General features: G+C 37.5%; 1 protein-coding gene across 3 annotated transcripts in view; it reads right to left on the bottom strand.

Annotated features, from left to right (window-relative positions):
- Window positions 1–25,454, bottom strand: part of AKT3 (AKT serine/threonine kinase 3) — a 281,329-nt gene extending 255,875 nt beyond the window's left edge. For 2 of the 3 annotated variants that reach the window (XR_003514899.1, XM_027564716.1), the window contains exon 1: window positions 14,759–14,890. Coding sequence is in view for 2 of the 3 variants with exons in the window: in XM_027564716.1 (XP_027420517.1) it covers window positions 14,759–14,804 (46 nt within the window). In the remaining variant the exon portion in view is untranslated. Of the gene's footprint in view, window positions 1–14,758; window positions 14,920–25,207 lie in introns of those variants that run through there. The other variant, XM_027564715.1, reaches the window with a different exon arrangement.
- Window positions 25,455–26,810: the final 1,356 nt, after the last annotated feature.

The following is a 26,810-nucleotide window of genomic DNA, read 5'->3' as shown; positions in this document are numbered from 1 at the left end:
ATCAAACTGAGGATCATTAAAAAAAAAATTGAGGATCATTTTAGAAACATACTTCCTAATTCACTATCACCTCAGAATAACAAACTATCTTTTTTAAGAAGGGAGCACAAGCCTAGAAGTTCTACAAACAGACAAAATAGCTATCTTTTAGAATAATCCCCAGAGGGATAAATTTTAGAGAATGTTATGTGCCAAACTTTAAATCTGACCTATACGAAGGCTGGAAATTGTCTCTGCTGGAAATCTAAGAACTGCAGTACCGACATTATAACTACACGCACACACATACACACACATACACACACACGTAAAACATTTTGTGGCACACACTGTTGGTTCTTTAAAGCAGTATCTTTTCCCAATCGCCTTAACCCTGGCCGCCTCCCACTAGAGACTGAAAGATATTTTGAAACCTTGAAGCAACAAGTGTAGGAATGAAAAGCCAGTAAGCTAAAGGTGCACAAGCAGAGAGAGCTGGAATCTTTGGTGATTTTATCCTTATCTGATAAACAACCAGTCCCTGCTGACCTTTATCCCGTCTTACAGGAAAAAATAAACACGTCTTTGTTTTTTACTCTTGGCTACCTATTCTGTTATTTTTAGCAGAACACTTGTCTTACTAATACATTTAAAACAGAGAGAGAATGAAAGTGAAAACTGAAAGTGAAAGTCACATGTCCGACTCTTTGCGACTCCATGGACTATACTGTCCATGGAATTCTCCAGGCCAGAATACTGCAGGCCAGAAGGGAAAGGGGAGCCTTTCCCTTCTCCAGGGCATCTTCCCAAATGGTTCTCTTAACTTCTTTTAATTAAAAAAGTTATGAAGTGAAGTGAAGTGAAGTCACTCAGTCGTGTCCGACTCTTGGCAACCCCATGGACTGTGGCCTACCAGGCTCCTCCGTCCATGGGATTTTCCAGGCAAGAATACTAGAGTGGGTTGCCATTTCCTTCTCCAGGGGATTTTCCCAACCCAGGGATTGAACCCGGGTCTCCTGCATTGCAGGCAGACGCTTTACTGTCTGAGCCATCATATGTCATACTGATGCCAGATATGACAAATTAAATGCAGACAGTCCTATATATTTTCCCTTAATATTTTTCTGATTATAAAAGTAATAAACTCACTTTAGAAATTTTATAAAATATAGAAAAATATGACAGGAAAAAAAAAAAAACACTACCCAGGGATAACCACTTTTAATACTGTGGTATGTATTTCCTTCCAATCAATTTTTACACCTATATCAATATATAAAACTATGCTTTTTATCTTCATAAACTAGGATCATGTGGGATACAGTTTACTATTATTATTAGTACCTGGAGAATGTAATAATAATTCAGTAACATATGAAAGAACTTAAGACTTAAAAAACAGTAGTGTCTCTTCTACCACTCATACAGACACCTCACACCCTCACCATTCTACTTGACAAATACAGCCACTTTTAATACTTCTGGCATTATGGCTCTCTTTCTTGATTTCAACTGACTTCCCACTATGAAGGTGAAAAACTGTTCCCCTTCACGTTCTTTCCCAACTTTTACTTTCTTTTTTCATTTTCATTTATCAATTGTTACTATCACAACATTAAAAAATAATTATGCCTCTCTTGACACATAAACTTTAGATAGAATGTTTTAGTTTGCAAATGTGGACAAAAAGGAAATTAGTGTTCTTAAATGACAAACATTTTTTGTCAACCACAAGATTAAAATGCACCTATCATTTGGCCTTACCCAGTCCTGAGTGCAGAAGAAAAAAAATGTTTATACTTGTTGCTGTAGCACTAATTCATTTAGAAAAAGTGAAAAGATAGCAGTATCATAACAGAGAATTAATACAGAAAAACAAATTTTTAAAAATTGTTACAAATAAACAGAAACTTTAAAATGATAAAAGATAAAGACTGAGGAAGAGAGCAGCACAACATTCAGCTGAGACAACAGAAAAGGAATACCGAGTAACTCCTCTTTCACATTTCTATAATGTCCAAAGGTTAAGCCTGGTTACACTCTAAATCCAGCCAGATGAGTGACCCCAATTGAGATCACCAGAAGAACCACTGAGTCAAACCACAGAATCATGGTTTGTTATCACTCAGTTCCAGTAGCATCAGTAATCTTTGAGAAATACAGAGCATCAGAAAGGTATTAAAAACAAAACAAAACCTTGTACAGGCAAAGATCCTTATTTTATAGAAGAAAACAATGGGTGAGGCTAAATATTAAACATCAGTAAAACCGATGTCAAATTTAGCCATGTCATATAACGGAGTACTAAGTAATAATAGCAGCTATTCTATAATAGTAATAATATATAATAATAATAGCAGCTATATATAACACCAATAATAGCAGCTATTGCTTATTAACTACTTAGAATATCCCATGTACTGTGATAAAAACTCATCAAACATTATGATGTTTTACATGGTCTTCCCTGGTGGCTCAGATGGTAAAGAATCTGTCTGCAATGCAGGAGACCTGGGTTCAATCCCTGGGTTGGGAAGATCCCCTGGAGGAGGATATAGCAACGCACTCCAGTACTCTTGTCTGGAGAATCCAATGGACAGAGGAGCCTGGCAGGCTACAATCCATGGGGTTGCAAAGAGTCAGACACAAGGACATGACAGAGAGACTAAGCACAGCACACAACCACATAAAGGGTTCCTCTGGTAGCTCAGCAGTAAGGAATCTACCTGCAATGCAGCAGACGCAGGTTCAGTTCCTGGGTCGGGAAGATTCCCTGGAGAAGGAAACAGCAACCCACTCCAGTATTCTTCCCCACAAAATCCTATAGACAGAGGAGCCTGGTGGACTATACAGTCCATTGGGTCACAAAAGATTTGGACGTGATTTAGTGACAAAACAACCATCACCATAGGAGAGAAATTATTGTCATCTCCATCTTACAGATGGTAAGTTTAAGGCATACTGAGCATTTTGCCCACAGCCACTAGCAAAAGGCAAGGCGAAGACCTGAAGTTCCGCTCTCTTAACCTCTGGACTAAATGACAGTATATGAGTACTTAACAATGAGACAAACAGACGAGTGAGAAGAACAGGTTCACTAAAAGCAAGTTCTGTCAGAGCAGTCATTCTCTTCTGACTACATGCTGCAACAGCATAAACGAATCTCTAAGACATGTAGTTAAGTGACTACGACACCATTTATGTAAAATGAGACGAAACAATAAGGTTCAAATGTTTATACAGAATAAAGCACAGAAGTCTCATTTTTTCATTATCCCTATTCCTGTGCCCTGCTCAATTCCTTGAATCCAAATCTTCTGACAAGAGACAAGTATTACTTATAGTTTGGCATGTATCTTTCTGGTTCATTAAATATTTGAGGAAAAATCTGACTTTATATTGGCACAACACACTTGATAGCAATATTTCTGAGAAGGAAAATAATAGTGCAACTCTATCTGTTGCTTTAGCCTTCTTACAAAAAGAACTCATATATTACTTCCATAACACAAATTTTTAAAATCATAATGATGCTCAAAGAAAACAGGCAAAAGTTTCCAAGTATGACCTGAATGGCATCCTTAAAGAAAAGCTTGATACAGTATTAATAGAATACATAGCAGTTAAAAACCTTTACATGACAAAACTAAAGTTAAAAGGCATAAACGAATCAGGAAAAGATCTGCAGCAGCAACAAAAAGATCAACAAAATAATAGTATTCAGAATATATAAAATGTTCTTACAAACAAAAAATATACACCATTTATGAACTGGACTAAACATGTAAGTTTCATATATAAAAACTGACTAAGGATAAGAACAAGCAATTTATTGGGGGGGCAGGGCGGCTAAAAGAAATAACAACAAAGTTAAACCTCAATAACAAAGAGATGTAAAATAAGACAGCAAGAAAATGACAACTAAAAAAGAGGAATGTTGGTGGAAGAGGGATAAACAGGGAACTGGGATTGACATATACACACTAGTATATAGAAAATAAATAACCAATAAAAATTTTAAAAATCAAAATAATACCCAGTGATGGCCATGGCATGAGACAACACAAACATTTACAAACTAGCAATGGGAAAATAAATATATTATCTCTTCTGGACACCACATTTTTGTTGTCTTGTTTTTAACTGGAGTATAGTTGTTTACACTGCTGTGTCAGTTTCTGCTGTACATAAAGTGAATCAGCCATATGTATACATAGCTCCCCTCTTTGGTGGATCGTCTTTCCATTTAGGTTACCACAGAGCACTGAGTAAGAGTGCCCTGCGCTACATAGCAGGGTCCCATTACTTATCTACTTTATATATAGTAGTGTGTGTGTGTGTGTGTGTGTGTATATATATACGTGTAAAGATTTATATATATTGTGTATATATATATATATATATATACACATGTCAATCTCCCAATTCATCTCACCCTCTGCTTCCTCCTTGGTATCCGTACATTTGTTCTCTACATCTGTGTCTCTATTTCTGTTTTGCAAATAAGATCATCTATAACACCACATTTTAAGACAAACAGATATCTCCATCAGAGGACACCAAAGATCACGCATGAGAGAGCTAGAAACCATGTCATACAATAAACAAACTAAAGAAAAGACAACTTTTTGCTTAGAAAGAAGATTTTAGGCAAGACAGTACAGTGATCTTGAAATATCTGAAGGCCTTATTTGTTGCCTTAAGTTCTTTTGCCAACACCATGGACAGTAGCCCGCCAAGCTCCTTTGTCCGGGATTTCCCAGGCAAGAATACCGGAGTAGGCTGCCATTTCCTTCTCCAATCTGAAGGCCTATCATAGGAAAAACAGAACTTTTTTTTTTTTTTTTTACTGCTCAGGAAGGCAAAATAAAGACTACTAGTGCTCAGAGCTATTAAATAATGAAACAGCTATGCCTTATACAATGAGATTTTAGTTTCAATAAATGATCCATCAGAAACATATGAGAAAAGATTCTCCTCATAGGCTTGAAAAGTTTCATGAAGGTGGAAGCATTTCTCAGTTCTATGAGTAAAGCAAAAATTTTCCCTAAATAAGAACAAATCTTTCAGAACTATGATCACTACTACATTTTTCACTATAGTGTCCCACTCACCTGATTAAGATAACTTATATACTCACCTATTCTGGGACTATGAGGGATCTTCCCAGCCACCTCTCCCAGGAATAACCATTCAGTCAGTTCTAATCTCTACTCCATTAGTCCCTATACTGGAGAAGGCATTGGCGACCCACTCCAGTACTCATGCCTGGAAAATCCCATGGACGGAGGAGCCTGGTAGGCTGCAGTCCACGAGGTAGCAAAGAGTCGGACATGACTGAGCGACTTCACTTTCACTTTTCACCTTCATGCATTGGAGAAGGAAATGGCAACCCACTCCAGTGTTCTTGCCTGGAGAATCCCAGGGATGGGGGAGCCTGGTGGGCTGCCGTCTATGGGGTCACACAGAGTCGGACACGACTGAAGCGACTCAGCAGCAGCAGCAGCAGCAGACTCCATACACAAAAGCACGATAGAATGATAAATGTACTACCTGATCTGGAATCCCAAAATCCTATTCTAGGAGTGTGTCTGTGTGTCGAGGGGACGTGTTTGTGTAGGGTGCGTGTGGCGGGGGGCAGAGCTCCTCTGTCCATGGAATTTTCCAGGCAAAACACTGGAGTAGGTTCCATTTCCTACTCCAGGGGACCTACCTGACCCAGGGATCGAATCCTCACCTCTTGTGTCTCCTGCACTGGCAGGCAGACTCTTTACCACTGCGCCACCTGGGAAGCCCATCCTCGGTACAGGCCACTTCCATAAGTCTGACTATCCATTCTGTATGCCCTGCCCTGCTTCAGCTATCCCAAACTGAGTTCTAAGCCCTGATACCTGTGACATACTGATATTTGAACATCTCCAATTGTTTTTTCCTCTTCCTTATTCATTTGTCAAGGAAAGATTAAGAGCTATGTTCAAGGTACTGGTAGACCCTATAGGGGGAAGAAATACAGTTGTACTGGACAAGGTTCCTGCCCTCAGTTTATAATGGAGAAGGTAAAATAATGTATCTATGTCATAACTAGTCAATAAAAAGCCTAAAGCAAGACAAGGCACAAATGTGTTAGAGACAAGAGAAATGATTCGATTCGCGCTCTGTAAGACTGTGATCTGGGAAAACATCAAGATGATATTAAAATTAAAATGAAGGATTTCACTGACAAAGACAGAAGGGAAGAAAAGGCCAAGCAGAAAAACTGGCATAAGTAAAAACATATCTTTAAGAAAATACAGTAGCCCGTGCTTGGCCATCACATCAGTGCCAGGTTCCCCAAGGCAGCTAACACAGCAAGTTCAACGGGGACAGCGTCCCTGTGCTCCCCACGGGGACATGAGGTTTCCAACAGATGGAAGCTACTCCCTTTTCCATTCTTAGAGATTTTTAAAGCCTCCTGTTCAACAGTTCTTACCTACTCCTTCACCGAGTACTAATAATAGCTTTTTAAAAAGAACTCCAGTATATTCTTAAGTGACAGGAAAGGAACAAAATATGAAGTATCATAAAATTGGCAATACAGTAATCCCACTACTGGTCCTGCTCTGCCTCAACTCCAAAACTGACCTGTTTTCTAAACTATAAGATAAACAGGTATAAGACTAGACAACTTCCAAAGACTCCTCTAGTTTAAAACTCCATAAATTTACTGGAGAAAAGGTTTACCTATGTTTCCAGGTGACTGGAGGTCAGATGGTTTAAACCATTAGTTTCCTCGGTTATACAGACAGATGAAGTTTCTACTCCTCTTAATTTGTTACGAGTAATTAACAAATAACAAAACTTAGTGACTTAGAAAGCTTAAACTTTACATCTATACATTAAAACATATGTCTAGCAGAGTTCCACTTTCATTGACTGTAGGGTGACTTGTATTAAGCTAACTTTCCCATACTTAAAGTTATAAATCCTGTATAAAATACTAAAATAAAAACTATCTGAAGGCAGTGGAAAGCACCAAAAGTAAGCAGAAACTGGCGAAAGTCACCCCTGAAAGAAGAGAACTGACTGCACCGGATGAGATTTACATTTTTATATGACTTGTTGCTTGAGGGGCTCCTCCATCTCTTGAGATTAGCGTGGATGAAACTTCGACAAAAAATCGTAGTCATGTTGCTTAAAGGAGTCAGACTGGAGCTCAGAGCTGCCAAAAACTTTTCATGACTAGAAAAGGAGAATACCCCACAAGACAGGAAGACACAGAGGAGGAGCCCCAAAACCTACATGTAAACTCTGCCCAAATTCTAGCTAACCCCTGAATAATCCATGGATTTAAAAAAAAAAAAAAAAAAAGAGCCAAAAAACAGAAAGCAAAAAAGTCGAGGAAAAAAGCAGAGATTTTAACTGCTTTTCACAACAAAGAAAATGAAGTAAAGAAACAATAAAATTGAGGTTAAGTATCAATTAAAACAAAAAGCAGTAGTCTTCAGTAGGAAATAAGAGATCAAGAGTCTGTACAACACATCAGCACAATGAACTATATACCAGACATATGAAGTAACAAGAAAATACAATCACAGGCGAAGAAAAAGAGCTGTCAACAGAAATCAACTTCAGGAAAATCCTAAAGTCAGGTTAGCAGACAATAAATCAATTTACAGGAAATGGACAAACTCCTTAAAATATACAATTTACTCAAACTACACAAGATGAAACAAAATCTGAATACTCCTATATCTATTAAATAAATTGAATGAATATATTATTTTAAAAAGCTCCAACCCACATGGCTTCACTGACTGCAGTTCAGCACACATATAAGGAAGAAATAGAACTCATCTTTTGCAAATTCCTTCAAAAATCAAGGAGGGGATTCTCAACCTATTTTATAAGTCTAGCATAACTATTATGCAAAACTTCAAATAAAAATTATAGATCAATATTTTGATAAATGTATAAAAGGATCCTTAACAAAATATTAGTGAATCAAAACTGTTAATATATTAAAGATAGTACATCATGACCAAACGGGTTTATTCCAGCAATCAAAGTATTATGCCGTATTAACATATTAAAACAGTAATTAGAAAAGTTAAATGGTCATTTCAACAGGTGCCGGAAAATCTCTTGAAAAAACTGAATACCCACTCATGTTCAAAGTTCTCAGCAAACTAGGAATAGAAGGGAACTTTCTCAACTCAATAAAGGGCAGCAGTGAAATCCTACAGCTAAAATGAAAACTTTAAGAAGTAAGGCAAAAATGTCCACTCTCACCAATTACACTCAACACTGTACTAAAGGTCCTAACCAGTGAAATAAGACCAGAAAAATTAATTAAAGGCATAAAGACTGGAAAGGCAGAAACAGAACTGTGGCTCTTTGCAGATGACTTGACCAACAAAACAAAACCTTTAAAGTCAACTAACATTAAAAAGTGAATTTAATGAGACTAGAATACAAAGTCAATGTACAAACTCAACTGTTGCTTGGGAAGGTGGGTAACAGCAATTTTGCACTCTAGAATGTGTATGAAAGCTATTTGATGGTTCTCTCCATTTGGATTCTCTCCACTTGGTTGACTTGGTTAACACTTTCAAAACAAATACATTGAAACAATAGGAAGAACAAATTTCACATCACTGTAGATACATTAAATCTCCAAGTTTAATGCAATTAGAAAATAAATATAACTTTTCCATGTTTCTGCTCCTTTTATAATGTCAATAGTCAAAGTGAGCTTCTCTAATCTATCATGTGGTTTATGCAGTCACTACCACAGCTCTTTACTCTCTATGGAAAATGCTTGCTACTGACTAGTAAACAGGAAATCATGCTGTCATTTTCTCTTCTCTTAATCACTTCATAATTTATTTCAAAAGTCACTTTGTGAATAAGATATGAACAAAATGTACATAAGTATATACAAATTAAAAGAGAAGGAAAGGCCCTTGGACTTAGAAAAGCACCCCCAAAAAGGCACACTTTGTTTTCTCTATAGTAACTTACAATTGCCTAGATCACAGCACACATTAAACCATAACCTATCTTACAATCTTTGCTACAGAGGTGTACTTTGCACAGTGGAGATTAAGTTGTTTTGTAAAAAAAACTCATAAACATATAAAGTTTTAGCTAAGAATCACCAAATACTAACATTCTAGTTCATCTAAGCAAACCATTTCATACAATGTAAGACAAATATCATTCAAAGGACCCAGTTTATGGACAATGGATGTCCCTGAATGGAAACTATAACCACAAGGCAACTTAGGGAAAAAGTTCTTTGAAAACACAAGCTGGTTACACACACAGAACATAACATGAAGTTCAATTTGTTAGATACTAATACAACACAAAGTGTAAGGAATTAACACATCATGCAGCATTTTCATCAATCAAAATGCTTTAATGATAAAACGACCTCTTAGATTTGTACCAATTTCAAAACAGTAAGATGATGAGTTGACTAGAAACACAAATTTTAACTTGCTATCAAAGGAAATGGCTCTCCACATTAATAGACTACTTAGGTTTTTAAGAACAGTACTATTAACCAAACAAAATTTTATGAACTACAATAAACCCTTATGCAACATTATTAAAATATACATATTTCTAGAATTTAAACCTTTTAAGCAGGTTAAAATTTCCCATTTTACTAATATAGTAAGTTTCTTCAGAGCAAATATTAATACTAGCTGTAATGGAAACTAAGAAAGCAAAACTTTTGACACCTAGTTTAAAGATTTTAAGTTACCCAGAGTATACCCACAAGCTGATCTTTGAATAAAGTAATTTAAGAAGTGTCTGATATATATGCAAATGCTTCTTATTCTGATGTGCAGCCAAACTGCTAGGTACTCTCACAGGACCACTAAGAAGGAAAATGCAGGCAATACTCCAGTTTGCAACTGATGCTTCTTTCATTGTAATTTCTAACACCAACAATACTGAATTAATGTGTTATCTCAATACTCATGATTTTGGATAAGTAGAGGAAAAAAGTTTTCACTACTGATATATCACTAATAGCCACAGTCAGAAAAGCATTTATCCTACATAACATCAATAATTATCTTTAAGCCTTTCTTTCCCTATTCTAAGACATTAGCTAAAGAGCAATATTAGCTTATTAGCTTATTCACATTCAGAAGTACAAATACAATGAGATTATACCTGGACAGGAGCTAATAACTGATTCATAAATACAAATTTGAGAAAAAGGACTGACAAAGTAAGAACTATATTACAACTTTTTCTATATTTATTTATTTATAGTTTGAGTCTGAAACCACTCCCCTAAATAATCTTGTAATGCTTACAATCACACTGTAAGGTAAAGAAGGCAGATATTATATTTATTTTCAAATGAGTACACCAAAGTTCAGGTGATAATAATCTACCCAGGGTAATAAGCAAGCAGCAAATCATAACAATCCTTTAGAATAAATTCTTTGAACCAAAATATAGCCAAACAACAACAGACTATATGACATCTGCCTGACTAAAAACATTAAGATAACACTGAAAATGTCTAAATGAATAAATTAAGGGTAGAAGAAAAGTACGCCTAATTTGGTTTTTTTCTAATGTTTCAACTAAACCTTTTAAGAGCACAGTTAAACACCAACATTACTAATCTCCACTGTGTAAAAAGAGAGGGCACTATCTGTAATTCTGGTCTTTCATTCAGAAGTATACACAGACAAATAAGGATGACCAGACACCTGAAGAAACAACTACCACCATCAAAAAGAACCAGAATAAACAAATTGGAAGAGTTATTTGATGAGGAGAAAAAATTTAAAACCTTAGTGTCCTAAGATTAAAAATTGCATTTTATATATATATATATATATATATATATATATAAAAATAAGAGCAAGTGACCATGAATGAGATGAAATCCCCAGAAATATAAAGTAGTAGCTGACTTGGACTATAAAGCAAGCTGAGCACTGAAGAATTGATGCTTTTGAACTGTGGTGTTGGAGAAGACTCTTGAGAGTCCCCTGGACTGCAAGGAGATCCAACCAGTCCATCCTAAAGGAAATCAATCCTGAATATTCATCAGAAGGACTGATGCTGAAGCTGAAACTCCAATAACTTTGACCACCTGATGCGAAGAACTGACTCATTTGAAAAGACCCTGATGCTGGGAAAGATTGAAGGTGGGAGAAGGGGATGACAGAGGATGAGATGTCTGGATGGCATCACCAACTCAATGGACATGTTTGAGCAAACTCCGCGAGTTGGTGATGGACAGGAAGGCCTGATGTGCTGCAGTCCATGGGGTCGCAAAGAGTTGGAGGACTGAACTTGAACTTGAGCTGAGATAAGTAATTCAATAAAGGTTATGAAACAGTCAAGGAAATCTCTCAGAACAAATAGACAAAAAAGCCAAAGAGATGTAAAACAAAAGAAAAACTTTAAAACGGACTTTGGTATATAGAAGCTCTAGGGAAAACAATGTGGAAAGAACACAGAGAACATAGAAGGGAAAAATAATGAAAGAAATACAAAAGATTTCTCAGAACTAAAGACACAGCTCACATTTTCAAAGGGTCTAACAAATGCTTTACAGAAAAAATTTAAAAGGACTATAACTCATCCTCTTCAAATTTTATAATGCCAAGGATAAAAAGGCATCAACACAAAAAGCTTCCAAAATACAAATCAGGTTACCTACAAAAATACTATTCTATAGTAGCATCAAATCTCTTATCAGTAAAACATTACTAAAAGGTAATGAACCGCAACCTTCAAAATGCTGAAGAAAAATTATTTTAAACCTGGTTTTACACCCAGCCAAGGCATGTACAGGTGCAAAAGTGAAAAGGATTTTTCAAACATGGTGTTGACAAGCACCCACACACATTCTTTCTGAAAAAGTGACTTCAGAAAATACTCCAGAAAACTGAAAATAAATCCAAAACAAAAAGAGGAAAGACATGAGAGCTAAGCAAGCAAAGAACTTATCCAAGAATGCAATTAAATAATGTGACACTAGCTAAGCATCATTCTCATAAAAATCAGTTTATCTCAGAACTTCCACATATAGTATGATTAAAAAGCTAGATAACCAAGTGATATGATGAAGAAGGCTCTTCTACCAACAGGGGGAAAATCCAGAAAAAAGTGATATGCCATACTAGAAGCCAAACTAAAGTATGGGATGATATTGAATATCAATAGAGTACAAAAACCCACCTCTTCTCTAAGAATCCCATCATACTACTTTGCAGTGAGTAATAAATACATAATCATAGTACAGATTACTGCTTTTTAGAAGCAGCAACTATTATAAGCCTTAAAATTATAAAGTCAATGTTACAGTTGACATAAAATGGGAAGGGAATGTGGAATTCAAAGGAAAAGATTGGGAGGGGTATCACTTTTTCTCAGCTTATAAAGTGGCAAGCTTAAGAGTCCAATGTCTAAAAACTTTCTAGAATTAGTAGTACAAAAGCTAGAAGTTTAACCACAAACACCAAAAAATAAATAAGCGGAGGAAGGGAGAAAATAGGTATTAAAAGTTAAAATTTTTTATTTTTCTCAATGAAGGTACACTAGATTACTTAAGATTCATCAAAAGTAAGGTTTAGCATATTATATATAAAACTGGGGTAATAATCAGCAGAATTAAAAATAAAAAAGTTCTCTCTAAAGCAAGAAACTAGTTGGAAGAGGCAGAGTTACTTTTCATTCTATACCTTGTGTACCTCAAATTCTTGTTTATATGACCATTATTTCCCAAAATAAACACACACACACACACACACACTCATTACAATCGTATTCACTAAACAATACAGGAAAAACACTGAGAATTCACTTTCATTTTTTCTTTATTCTGTACGCCATGCACAACATACCAAACCTAATTTTAGTATTTCAGACAAGACACAATTAAATAAGACTCAAGAACCACTCCTAATACCTTGATAAAATACAGTGATAGTAATACCTTAAGAACTGTCAGAACACATCCACATCCACTATCTCACTTAACTCACAACTATCTTGTGAGAGCAGATATTTGAGATTAATAAAATAAAACTCCAAAAGGTTTAACTAATTTGCCATCCCCCCCCCCAAAAAAAAAGTAGGAAAAAATATATAAATGTAACAGACAAGTTAAAAAAATTTTTTTAAATTTTCATATAGCACTGAAATATGAAAATGCTTTCCAAATTTATACTATGAGAATAACATGGGAAAAATTAAACTTTAACAATACAAATAACCACTTTGGGAAACAGTTTGTAAAAAGTTAAACATATACTTACCATATGACTCTGCAATCTCATTCTTAATACTCAAGAAAAATGAAAACACATCACACATAGACATGTACTCAAATGATCACAGCAGCTTTATTCATAACAGCCAAAGACTAGAAACAACCCACCAACCGGGAAACAGAAAAACTGTGGTATGTCTAGATGGTGATATACTACTCAACAACAAAAAGGAATAAACTAATGATATACACAGCAACACAGATGGATCTTTAAAGTATTAGACTATGTAAAAGTAACCAGACCCAAAGGACTACACATTGTATGATTCTACTTATATGAAATTCTAGAAAAGCAGAATTACAGTAACAGCAAATCAGTGGTTGCCAGGGTTCAAGGACGAGGACTGACTGCATAGGGGAATGAGGGAACTTTCTGGGATAATACAAATGTTCTGCATCATGGTTGTAACATTTGTTACACTCGTGTATAAATTTAGCAAAATTTATCACTTAAAACAGGTGAAGTTTAATTGTACATAAATTACAACTCAGTAAGGCTTATTTTTTAAAAACTCATTAATATGTAATCATATTTAACTACTGACAACATCTTTTGAGCCTTAAATAGTAACTACAAAGCTTCAAAGAATATTTAAAATTACAAAATTATTAAGAGGAAACTTTTAACTAGAAAACAGATATACAAGAAGTTAAAGCTCTGAAAATGGAGCCATCTTCATCCTACTGAATTTGGCCATGTGGATAAACAGTAGTTGCCTGGCAACTAGTCTAAACTCTAGTCTAGATTTCAAAATAAGCACATTAACCTCATTAGTAGGTGATCTCATGGAGGATAAACTAAGCTTTACATTCAAGAGGCTTTTTTTAGTATTAAAAAGCAATAATAATGCATTTGAATTATTTACCTAAAATAGGAGTGAATAAAAAATAATACAAGTGGATCATGAAAAATTAAAATACAAAATTAAACATACATGCGTGGGCACACATACACATTCCCTTTCCTCACCAGGTCTTTTACTTTAGGACTTTACTTATCTAACTATAGGATTACTGAATCCAGAGTTTGTGAGAGAATCCTGCCTCTTTACTACTTTAATCCTATTCCCTGCCACCACCCAAAAATGGCTTAATATAACTGGGTATTTTTATTTACATGTCTTTAATACAAGTTAGACATTTTTCTAGACATCTAAAGACATCTCTCTGGATTGTAGAATCTGTGGACAACAGAGAAAAACACAACACAAACTTTCTGTAACATACATGCACACAACATACCAGATAAGCCAAACCTTCATAACTTGATTATAAATGATCAAAATCAAGTATTACAAAGAATTCCGAAATAACAAGCAAACTCCTAACACAAGTTAAATATCGTTTCTATGTTAGTGGACATAGTATGCCACCGTTTACTTTGTTTCCAACATTAGAAAAAAAAGATAGTGACTTCCAGGACACAACTAAGTGTTAGCACACTTACCAACCATATTGTTTTCAGTTCCGTTGAACACTTACCCCTCTTCTGAACCCAACCTTCTTTCACAATGGTAACATCGCTCATGATGGCTCCCCGCTGAGCCCCCAACTTGGAGAAATGGTACTTTATGATACCAGCTTTGGGGTTTGGATTCTCTGCTGCTGCTGCTGCCCTTCCCACTCTCTAGTGATGACTCAGCCTGGAAGGAAGTATTGAAGAAAGAATTTCTTTTTTTTCCATTCTTGCAACTCACATAGCAATAACAAACAACTAATTCTTTGTAAATGTCTTCAACTGACCTGACCTCACATAAAAGTCTAGCTCTTCAAACTGCGGAACCTATTTATTAAGTAGTTTTACAATGAATGCACTTCTCTGGTCTTGTGACAGATTTCAAATGATAGTGAAACTTTTAACCTAAGAGGTTTCAACAAAAAAAAATGTCTTAACCACTGTCATATCTACTCAGAGTACAGAAAATTGACTTGATGATGGGTGTTTGAGGTGAAAGGGGAAGAAAATGAAAGTGAGACAGGCTAAAAGTAAATCTTCACGTACGTTTAGTTTCAAAATCTCAGTAAATTTTGAAACAGTTATGGCAAAGCAATTGTGAAAGTTTTTAATTGCTAGATTTTATGTAAAAAACAATGTGCTAAGAAACCAACATTTATGTATGCTTATTCTGCCTTGTTCCAAGAAATATCTTAGGTAGATTACAAGAAATAAAATATTATAAATATTATAAAATCAATTATTTTTTAAAGTAGGTGAATTGAAACATAGGGAAGATGAAAGTGGGAAAAGGTATGGAGTATTAAAGACATGTCGAGAACTGTAATATCAATTATTCTCTGGTAATCTTCACGACAACCCTATGAGGGCACGATTACATTTCGCAGATGGGGAAATTGAGGCTTACAGAGATTAAGCTGATTCCCAGATTTAAATACAATTCGTGAATGGTGGCACCAAGAGCTGAACGCAATCTGATTCTGAAGCCCACATTCTTTGACTTTAGCAAAGATAAAAAGCCACCAGAGTAAAAATCTACATATTTGTGAAAGATGGACCACAAATTTAACATGAAGCTTTCAGGAAGCAATGCAAATAAGGAAATAAAATCAGTTTCATTATTTACAGTATCCATAAATATTTTTTAAAAGAAAAAATGTTGTTCAGAAGAAAATTTTTCCTGGGACAAAAATCTGAAATTTAACCCGTGGATCTTTATAAGAGACCTTGTAGTGTAATAAACAAAAAGTCCTCAAAAATATCCTCACATACATACAGCAATGAGTTTTACAGGCTAGTTCTTGTCTCTCTCAATCTAAAAGGAAAAATGTCAAGATATAATTGAGTTAAAGCAGCTCCACAAAAAGGGACCAAGAAACATGATACAGGAACCAAGGTATACATTTTAGATAACCAGAAAAAACGGATGGAGTATATAGAATTATACTATTGGATTGGCCAAAAAGTTTGAGTTTTTCTGTAACATCTTAGGGAAAAACCCAAACAAACTTTCTGGTCAACCCAATATTTTCTCAAATATGACTTTGATAAATAGTGCATAGGAATAAGTTCAAGGTTAGACTTCCTAGCTAGTACTGAAATGAATTATAGTTCTTTTTCCAATGCGCATTAAGTACAGAGCCTAATCATCTAGCAATCAGGAATTAAGACTACCATTCTCTCAAGAGAGCGTGACAAAGTTTGTGTGGCTGAAAAGAAGACCACCCCTGTCATGTCAGGCTGGACCGAGACTGTCCTCAAAATCATTCCAGTCTAACTACTGCACAGAGTCAAAAGGAATACTAGAATCTTGGTGTATTTTTCCAAAACATGTCTGACAGAATAAAAGGGAAATTCCAGAAAAATAAGAAGAAAAAGAGGGTTAAAAGAAGAAAAAAAATTTTTATTTGGTCAAACAAGTTTGGGAAATTCTATAAACCATGTCATTCTCTTGAAACATCACTATTACCATATTAAAGGTATAAAATACATCATGTATAATCTTATTTATCTCAGCAAATCCTAAACTTATTTGAACACACAAGGCTTTTTTTTTTTTTCCTTAGTAACATTCATTGAAATCCAAGGGAACACACTGTGACAAACAGCCATAGGAAATGACCACATAATTCAAGACAAGACTGATTTCACCATTAAAAACAGGTAAAAAAACAAAAAAGCTTTCGGTAAAGAATCAAAACATCATTTTAATTTGATTTCCGTAACTTCCTTAAGAACGCAACATGATCAGCTGGCTACTTAATATGGAGCTAGATAACTGAAAGGGTTAACTCCTTATACAACATAATTACGATTAACCCTTGAACAACATGGGTTTGAACTGTGCAGGTCCACTTATATGTAGATTTTTTTTTTCCCCAAAAGAAATATACTACTTGCATCTTCATTTTACAGATCTTCAAGTTACCCAAGTGTGAGGAAAAGTTTGTGTTCAATTAGAGATCACAAACATGTGGAATCAAAAGAACTAAGAATCTTTATTTTATCCAAACTGTCAGCTTCCTGCCCCTGGATGAGTCATTTATCAATTCCTTTGTTTTTGAGGCAGAGATAGCAGTAGGCAGATTTTTGACACTGAGGTTGGGGTGGGGCGCTTCCCCCACCCCAGCTCTGGTCAAGGGTCAACTGTATAAGGAAGTTAAATATTAGGGACACTAATGATGTCTTTAGAAGAACTGCACTTAGACCTTCTTTGGTCATACTTATAACAAGGGGCATCACATCTATTAATCATCCTTGGTTTCTAACTATTAAACTATATACTCTGGGTAAACAAAAATTCATTATCTTAACATCCTTGGGATTGGAAAAGAAAGAGATCCTCGACCAACACTTAGTAAATAAACAAACAAACAAAACACATCAATAAACATAAATATTTTCCTATTAGAATAATCTGCATTGTCATACCCTTACATAAAACACTAGAAAAACAAAAGTATTTTCAAAATTGATTCTGTTTTCTTAGGTGTACATTTCATTGTTAGACTCTAAGCTAGAAGGCACCTTCATCTCACAGCTGAGAAAAAAGAAGTCAAGACAAATAAAGCATCTTGCCCAACATAACACAGCTACTTTATGAGAATCAAGACGACAGAAACAGGCACACACTTTCCACTAGCACAGCCTCATCAGGACAAAAAAATAGACTGAAATACTCAGATTAACCCCAAATTAATGAATTTAGTTTTATAAAGAAATTGCTTCCAAAAACGAGTTTTCTAAATAAAGATGTTTACCAGTGCCTATATATTTAAACTTTTTAAATGTATATTAAATTAATAGGACAAAATTTATCATCTTCAACAGGGCCAGTCAACCCAGGCAGTACACACATGGCTTTATCCATACTACATCTTAAAATATTACCACCAAGTTCTACCCAAAATCATAATTTTCAGCTTTAAAACTGCTCCTGGGTCTCTACTGGCTAAAATGATACATACTTCAAAAACAATTTAAAAGTCGCTTAAAGGTAATTTTACTCTAGAATTATGATCAATAAGCTAGAAATAAACACTGTCTTTAATGCAGAACCAATGGCATTGACTCTCATGCAGTTAACCATAGTCTTTGATTTACTTTTCCTGCAGTGGCAACACTCTTGCACCAAGTCGAACACGCTCTCCCACTCAAGTCTTACATGTTATTAAAAACACTAATCTGCTAAATGCTGGGCTGTACTTTAGGTTTGGAATCTGTTTGCTAAGGTAGAGTGAACTTTACCTCCTCCTACAGTAACTACTTCTCTAGAAATCTGTTCTGTCCAATGAGCTATTGCAACAAAATTTGGCTTATTTTTCTTTTAAACATATTGCATATCTAATTTTTCCCATTCTTATGAAAAATTTCATTCAAAATTCTTGGTAGATTCAATTCAGAATTTACACATTTAGTTACACTAGAAGCATTTTCATACAAAATTATCTGAGATTTTGATAATAATATTTTAAATTCATTTTACAATTTACAAAACATTTTCACATCTTTTATCTCATTCAATAGCATTATTATTTAGTAAAGCAATTTGATGCTTCCTAGCACATAAGAGATGCTTAACAAATATGGAGTAAATGAATGAATAGATGGATGACTGAAAGAAAAGAGATGCAGCTTTAGATAACGAATTAAGATGAAGCGAACTAAAATTCTAAGTTGACAAACAGAATGGTATGAAGCCACAACAAAAAAAAACCTGAACTTAAACATTATAGAAGAACCTACATAAAAAAAATTAAAGTTATAATAAATATTCTTCCCTATTCATTAATAATCATTGGAAGGATTGATGCTGAAGGTGAAACTCCAATACTTTGGCCACCTGATGCAAAGAGCTGACTCATTGGAAAAGACCTTAATGCTGAGAAAGACTCAAGAAATTGTGTGTGTGTGTGTGTGTGTGTGTATAACACATAATAAACACACATCCCTATGTTTATTCAGTCAATAAATATGTACTGATTATCTACTCTGTGACAAGAACTAAACTGAGTATACAAGGGCCAAGCTAAACAAAATATTTTAAAAATGTTTTCCAAACCTAAAATAATTTATCAAAGTGCTTTCACATCCATTTTCTCAATTAACTCTAAAAACAAATCTGTGCAGTAGTTACCACATCTACAATTTTGAACTTAAGAAGACCATAACCAACCAATAATGATAACATTATTTCTTTACAGTTACCATAACAAAGTAATGACAAGTGACAAGAAGCAATTCAAGTCTTCTATCAGTTTGGTATACTTTCTATAAAGTAACAAAATATGAACTCTCAAAAATATGTGCAACATTTGTGAACAGTTCTGAACATTTTTTCTATAACATATTTCAGAAGTCCAATAAAACATGTTTTCAAATAAATTAAAATTTAAATATAACTACTGCATCACAGATTATAACAGAAGACTAAAAGTAGGTTAACATAAAGTTAAAAAGCACCCCTAGCAATTCTTCTTTATAAAGAATAAAATTCATAGGTTAATAGGTTGTAATACAACCTTCTATAAACTACTATATTATTGAGCTTGGGCATGCTCAGTCAAGTGGACTCTCTGTGACCCCATGGACCGTAGCCCGCATGGGATTCTCCAGGCAAGAATACTGGAGTGGGTTCCCGTTTCCTCCTGCAGAGGATCTTCCTGATCCAAGGATCGAACCCACATCTCCTGTGTCTTCTGCATCACAGGTGGATTCTTCACTCACTGAGCCATCAGAAAAGCCCTAAAACTACTATACATTTGGGTATACTTAATACTATCCAGAATATACTTGCTCTGTACCCACATTTTTAATATACTTTTAGATATGCTAGCCAAATTAAACTAATGAAGAATTGATGTCCAAACACAATAGAAAGTTTCTACTTTGAAAAACAAATGATGGTCAAGGGTAACCACAATATACTTCTATGGTATATACTGATTCTAAGAAATAGGTGAAACTAATATATGCCGTAATAAATACATAAGACTACATGAAACATTCAAAAGGATTTGAGGGAAAGGAAAAATACTGGAGTGGAAAGGAAATTCAAGGTAACTTGATCTCCTTTTCAAAGTCTGTCCTTTTATGAGTTGCTATCCTGCTAAAAAGATATCATATAGGGAAATGAACAGTACAAACTATATACTTTGGATACCTTTCTTCTCTTCAGATTGTAATATACTCTGTGGATTTTCTTTAAACTCTTTCTATATAGATATCTTCACTGTTTCACACTATGGGGAAATACCTGAATAAGCATAGGCAAGATTTCTAACTTTCACACAAAATATCAGTTATTTTAAATTGCCAATTCTTAATAATCAACTTTATAAACTTTGAAATATGTATACAAAACCATAAACCATTTCTGCCCTCTTTCTTATCCCTGTTCAGGGCATTTGAGTATCATTTCAACCAACATATCCATTATTAATCAAATTAAAAACAGCAACTTGTACTGGGTAATATAGTCAATATTTTAATTTGAAACAACTAAGAAAATGCTTACTGGATTCCTTTGGTTCTCCTAAACCACTGAACAAGCTACTGACAAATTCACCCCTACATTTTTAATATAAAATGTGGCTTGTCTCTAGATGAAAGCACTTACATAATGACCAATGGACAGGATGAAGGTTGTTACTAAAAGAATCTCAGTTGCATGGTTGGCCATATTTTTTTAATATACACGTAAAATCCTTCCTAACTCTGACTTGGGAACCTTCCTGATTATAAAACAAAAAGCACCCACCCACACACACACACACACACACAAATGCCATTAATCAGCCTGACAGATTTTACTCCTGATTAAACTGAGAATTAAGCAGTAGGTATAGAATTCTGTAACAAAGTTCATCTCAGTGGTGCATTAGAAAGAGCACAGGGCAGGGTAGGAAACTTGGGTCCCTGTTCCCAACTCTGCCCCACCCAGAGTGATGCTGTATAAGGTCCTTTAATTCTCTGTGCCTCAGTTTCCTTAGCCATAAAAACAAAAGTGTAGCACTAGATGAACTGTAAATAGCTCTTATTTATAGTTCTTCAAGTTCAAAACTACTAAGTACCTATTTCACTTATAGATGCCATCTTAGGTGACAGTATCCTGATTATACACACTTCCAGTCCTCAAAACGTTAATAAAACATTCAAACATCAAGTTCACTCAGACAAAAATTTGGACTAAATGCCAATACTGGAAAAAATATCTTTCTCCCCCTCTCCTCCCCTAGACTCCCAAATATAGTCAGAGACTTTTTCAATTAATATAAAGAAAAATTCTCATTTGAAAATCTCTAAGTGATTTCTTCCAGTATTTTTTTACTTTTCCTTCTGAATATTAGCAACATATACCCATATATAAATGTGAAATATCTGTAACTGGTGATAAATAAATATAACCAGAGAATTGAAAAGAAAAAAAACTATGAAATCTACAGGTCAAGAAGCATAAATTAATTTACATACTGACTATTATTTGAAGATTTTCTGGTAAAGGAAATGTTTACATCTAACATGTTCAAAGACTATAGTGCTTAGAATAAAACATGTAAACACCTGAAACATTTAATTTGGCATTTGAAAAAAATGAAAAAAAAATGTTGTGGATCAGTCAATATAGCTTTTTTACATATGACTTGATATAAAATGATAATCAAATCATATTGTCTTGATTTCTGTGTAAATTTTATTGTACTACATTAGTGAAATTTAGCATTGTCACTGTGAACTCTAATAATAGATATAAACAGGTTAGGAAAACACTAAAAGATGTGTTTTAAAACTAAGAAGGTTCAAATGAAACAAAAATTTCACAATGCGAGAAAGGTGTTTTTTCCTATGAAAATCTCTTTCAGAAGTGTAACAGGCTATTATGATGATTAAATGCATTTATACATGTTAAGCACATAAAACAGTGCCTGGAACATGCAAGCGTTCATCAGGCACTGGCTCCTGTTAACTCTAAACTGAATCCAGCTCTTATCACACGTAAAAGACCATGATGAAATATTTAAGTTATCATAAAACGATTAAGGAAACTACAGGAAAGTACAAGCTGTATGAAACCAAGATTTAGAACACTGATGCACACTCTAAAACCCAGAGGGGAAAACAGAAATTTTAAGTAATTTAAATAAATACAAATCTACAAAAATTAATCATGTGCATTAATTATATTTTATATTAAAAATAAAAACCAAGTCAAACTACAGGATAGATTTGGTCAATATGAAATGCCCTGCATTTTACGATATTCAAAGCTAATGGTTCTAAATTAAGTATTTTTTAGTGCTTGAAACTTAATCACAGTATAAAGACTAGATCCTATCAAATCATGCTAAAAAATCCAATTAACACATCATTAACAATAACTGCCTTATCTTCACAAGGGTGAAGTCTAGTACTGAAAGCTGTAACAACAAAGTCTAACCATCTTTTCATAAACTATGCAAAGTTTAAGTAAATTCTAAACTTCCACAAAATCAATTTGTAAAACCAGTTCCTCTTTCTAAAGAAACCTAAATAGTTTAAAGTTTCCATTGAGTTTTTTGTAAGAAGGTCTCATGTTTAGAGAGCTAGAATTTAAAAAACCTTAAATCCTTACTTTGCACAAGACTCTATACTAAGTACATTTGTTCCATACGTTTAGCCAAAACATGTTTAGATTTGCAGTGATTCTGAAAACAAATTCACTAATAGTAGTGATCTTCTGGATGAAATGTAAATAGTAAAAGTTTTCGATCAAATCAGTCCCTACCACACAGCCAACACTCCAGTACTTGTTCAATGAATGAATGAAAGAAATCTTATTTAAAATACTTTACAGCCATTAAAGTTACATAAACAAAAACATCCAAAGTAATAATTTTAAACACACAACTTCAAGAGTCAAAGTAAAAATTAATTTTAAGTTGGAAAACAATTCACTAAAGTAATCATTACAGAAAGGCTAGGAGTATGGGACAAGATGAATACAAATAATAGTTTCATAAATTTTTTTGCAGAATGACTTTAGACACGATATTAGTTTTTAAACACTCTATGAAAACATACTATATACTGCAAATACACAATACAAACACAAAACTAAACTCTTTATTGGTCTCTAACTTCCAATGTTGTCTCAGTCATGTGATACATGCACTTTCTTCACTATAAAATTAAAAGCTCAAACTAACCAAAGATAGTGGGGTAAACTTTAGTGAGAAAAACAAAAAGCAGACCGTCAAATACAGTCTCACTAGTAAACTTTCAAAGTCTAGATTATGTATGTGCAAAAGAAAAAAAATCTACAGTCCCGACATATATCTTACAAATAATTGTGCATTCTGTCGTATACCTTGGAAAACTAGTAATACTAGTAAGTAGATACGCCAATAAAAGTTGTCTTCACGTTTTAGACAACTACCTCCTGGAATATCTACCTCCTGGAATATTCTTATTCATTTATACATATTTCACAATAACAAGTTCTGAAGACAGAGTTTCCTAAACCATCTTCATAGGATTCTTTCTCCTTTGGCTTTTTCAACTGTTTTCCAACAATCTATAACCTAATTTAATGACTTTTCACCAAAACCAAAGCCCAACAGTTGTTTAATGATTTATAGTGCACTGAAAGATATTATAAGACCATACTTTACCAAAGATGAAACATACATCTAAATTGATGTCAGGCAGCTGACAACGTATTAACTACAAAAAAAAGTCATTATTTCACATTCTTCAGCGTCACGATGAACTAAAAAAGTGAACGTTTTATCAACACGAGTAATTACTATAGATACATAGGTTTCACTGTTGAATTTCTATTTGGAAACGTTTATCAATTACAAACTACTGGGCTTTCGATCAATTACCACACTGGTGGAACGTGTTGGTGTCACTTTCATAACATTATTTTGATGGAAGTAACGTGAGTATCCCAGCCTTGACTTATGGGTAAGCATTTCCTCTGCTTTCAGAAGATAAACAGTAAATACCGGTATCGAAAACCTGGCCCCAAAGAAATTCAATCGAGCCTAACTGCAGAATCCCGGGAAATCCCAAACAAGGGGTGACCCCGCCTAGGAGTCTGGGTGCACACAGCAACCGGCTCCGCTTCAACTCTGGGCTCAGAACGGCCCCACCAGCATCATGGCTGATGCAGACCGATGCGCAGGAGGAGGAGGTGGACGAGGAAGAGGCTGGTTTGTTTACTTGCAGCCAGAGCCGCCGCCGCCGCCGCCAGCAGCGACAGCATCACTGGATCCGCCAAAGCCAGCATCTTCCGCACATTTCTATTCTTAGCACACAACTCCCGAGCGGATCAAAACCCACTACTATTAAAAACACAGACAAGCACGTTCCCCACTCCCACACACCCCCCACCCCACCAGTGCCGTCTCTTCCTGTGCGCTGGCGGCAGCGGCGGCGGGGGGGTGGGGTGGAGAACAAGACCCCGGGGAGCCGTCGCATCCCTGCCTTCCCCCACCCACGCGCAGACAGCCCCCTCCCCCACCCAAACGCCCTGACACCGGCGCTCCCCGCGTTACATAACCCCGCCGCCACCCCCAGGCCGAGCCGGGCCCCCTCCCCACGCCGCCGGCCGGCGGGGAGGGTGAGGGGCGGGAGCGAGAGTGGCGCAGAGCGAGCGAGACCGGAGGCGCCGGGCCAGGGCGGCCCAGACCCGGACCGCACCGCTAGGCCGGGAACACCCTCCCCGGCCCCCGCGCACCGCCGCCCCGGCTTCCCCCGCAAAGTGAGGGGTGCGGTCCGCCCGCGCCGGGCATCCCCGGCCTCCGCACCCGCATCCCTCACCCCAGCCCCCGGCGATCCAGCCCCACGCCCACGCCCCCGGCGCGGTGACAAGCCGGACGCCCCCACCTCATTCACCCACCACCACCCGCGCCCGAGGGGGACCCCGGGGGGAGTGCAGGCGCGGCGGGGAGAGGGCGAGAGTTGGGGGGGGGGGGGGCGGTGGCTGTTACCTGCAAAGGCGGCGGCGGCGGCCCCGCAGCTGCTCGGGCGGCGGCGGAGGATGCAGCCGGGGGGCGGGGGGAGGAGAGGGGGCGACTCGGGGGTCCCCCTCCCTCCTCCTCCCCTCCTGTCCTCCCCCCACCCCGCAGAGCCTCTGGCCCCCCTGGAGCCCGGTGTGGCCGGCGGGAGGGCAGGCGGCGGGCTGCAGGGGAGGGAGGGAGGGAGCCGGCCGGGCCGCGGAGCTGGAGCGGGAGGCGGCGGCGGCGGCGGCGGCGGCGGCGGCGGGAGGAGGGAGGCGGCGGGGGGGAGGGGGCGGAGACTCTACGTGGGAATCGGATCTCGGCTACAAATTCAATTCATCACCAGAAAACTCCGCTCGGGCGGGGGCCGGGTCGCGCGGGCGAGGCGAGGCGGCGGCGGGCGGAGGCTCTGAGAGGGCCTGGCGGCCCGGCGCGGGTCGGGGGTCTGCGGCCTCCTCTAGGGCCGCGCCCCGCTGCGGGGGGGGGGGGGGGGGCCGCCGCCGCCTCCCCGCCCCCTCCTCCCGCTGGGGCGGCCGCGATCAGCTCTCGCCGCCGCCGCGGGGCTTGTTGTTGACTTTGAGGAAAACTCCTGACGTCAGGGGCTGGCGCTCGGCGACTGGCGGGAGCGGCTTCCCCGCGTCCCCAGCCGGCCCGCCGCCTCTGCCCCCTCCCCGCGGGCCCCCGTCCGCGGGCTTCCCCGAGCCCCCGAGCCCGCGGCGGCCAGCGCCCCCTCTCCTCTCGCGAGAACACCCCCCAGCCGGAGCCAGGAGCGGGGCGTCGTTCCTAGGCGGGAAGTTGTGGGTTTCCCCCGCGCCCTCGTGGCGTGCGGCAGGCACCCGAGGCCCGGGAGGGGAGGCTCTTCTGCTCTCCGCTAGCAGCCGAGCCCGGGGCTTCTCCTCCCGCCCGCCGCAGCTTGGGGGAGGTCAGGCCGGGAGCTAGAGGGCCGGGACCTGAGGCCCCAGAGATGGGCGGTTCCCTGTAGGGGCGCGCCCCCGAAAACTAGCAGCTAGGCGAGTAGCGACCCCACCCCTCTGCACCTCTGGGGTCAGTACAGAGCGGGAGACCTTACCGTCCAGTCCTAGAACACCTCTCTCGAAAGAGCCATCCCAGCGCTTCCTGTAAGCAGTAACCACCACACATGGTGTACACCTTGCAGTAGCTAGGATTCAACCTTAAAATTTCACATTTTTTAGAGATAGTATATAGTTTTCATTGACTTTGAGGAGGCCATGATGTATTGCATTCACTACGAAGAAAGCATTGCTTTCTTTTGAAGTTCATGGCTTCTGAGAATGTTTACAAAGGAGATAGTTTTGTTTGGGTTTTTTTTTTTTTTTCCCTTCACAAAATGGCCTTTTTTTTTTTAACCATACATCATACTCCAGAAAGTTATGAAAGTTTACTCTTTCTGACGCCACATATTGTTGCTTCTAGAACACTTGGAAAAAATCATATTATTTCACCATGTGACGCTATCCTTGTTGATGTACCTGCTATTTCTTCCAATGCAAGATTCTTGGTAGTGCTTTTGGGCTCTTTCTGTAGAAGACTTACTGCTTCTGAAGGGCACTTACTACTGTGCTTTTTCCATTTC

Source organism: Bos indicus x Bos taurus, chromosome 16 (assembly GCF_003369695.1).
Source record: "Bos indicus x Bos taurus breed Angus x Brahman F1 hybrid chromosome 16, Bos_hybrid_MaternalHap_v2.0, whole genome shotgun sequence".
Classification (NCBI taxonomy): Eukaryota; Metazoa; Chordata; class Mammalia; order Artiodactyla; family Bovidae; genus Bos; species Bos indicus x Bos taurus.
Note: the sequence above shows the minus strand (reverse complement) of the source record. Positions and strands in the feature narration are given on the sequence as shown.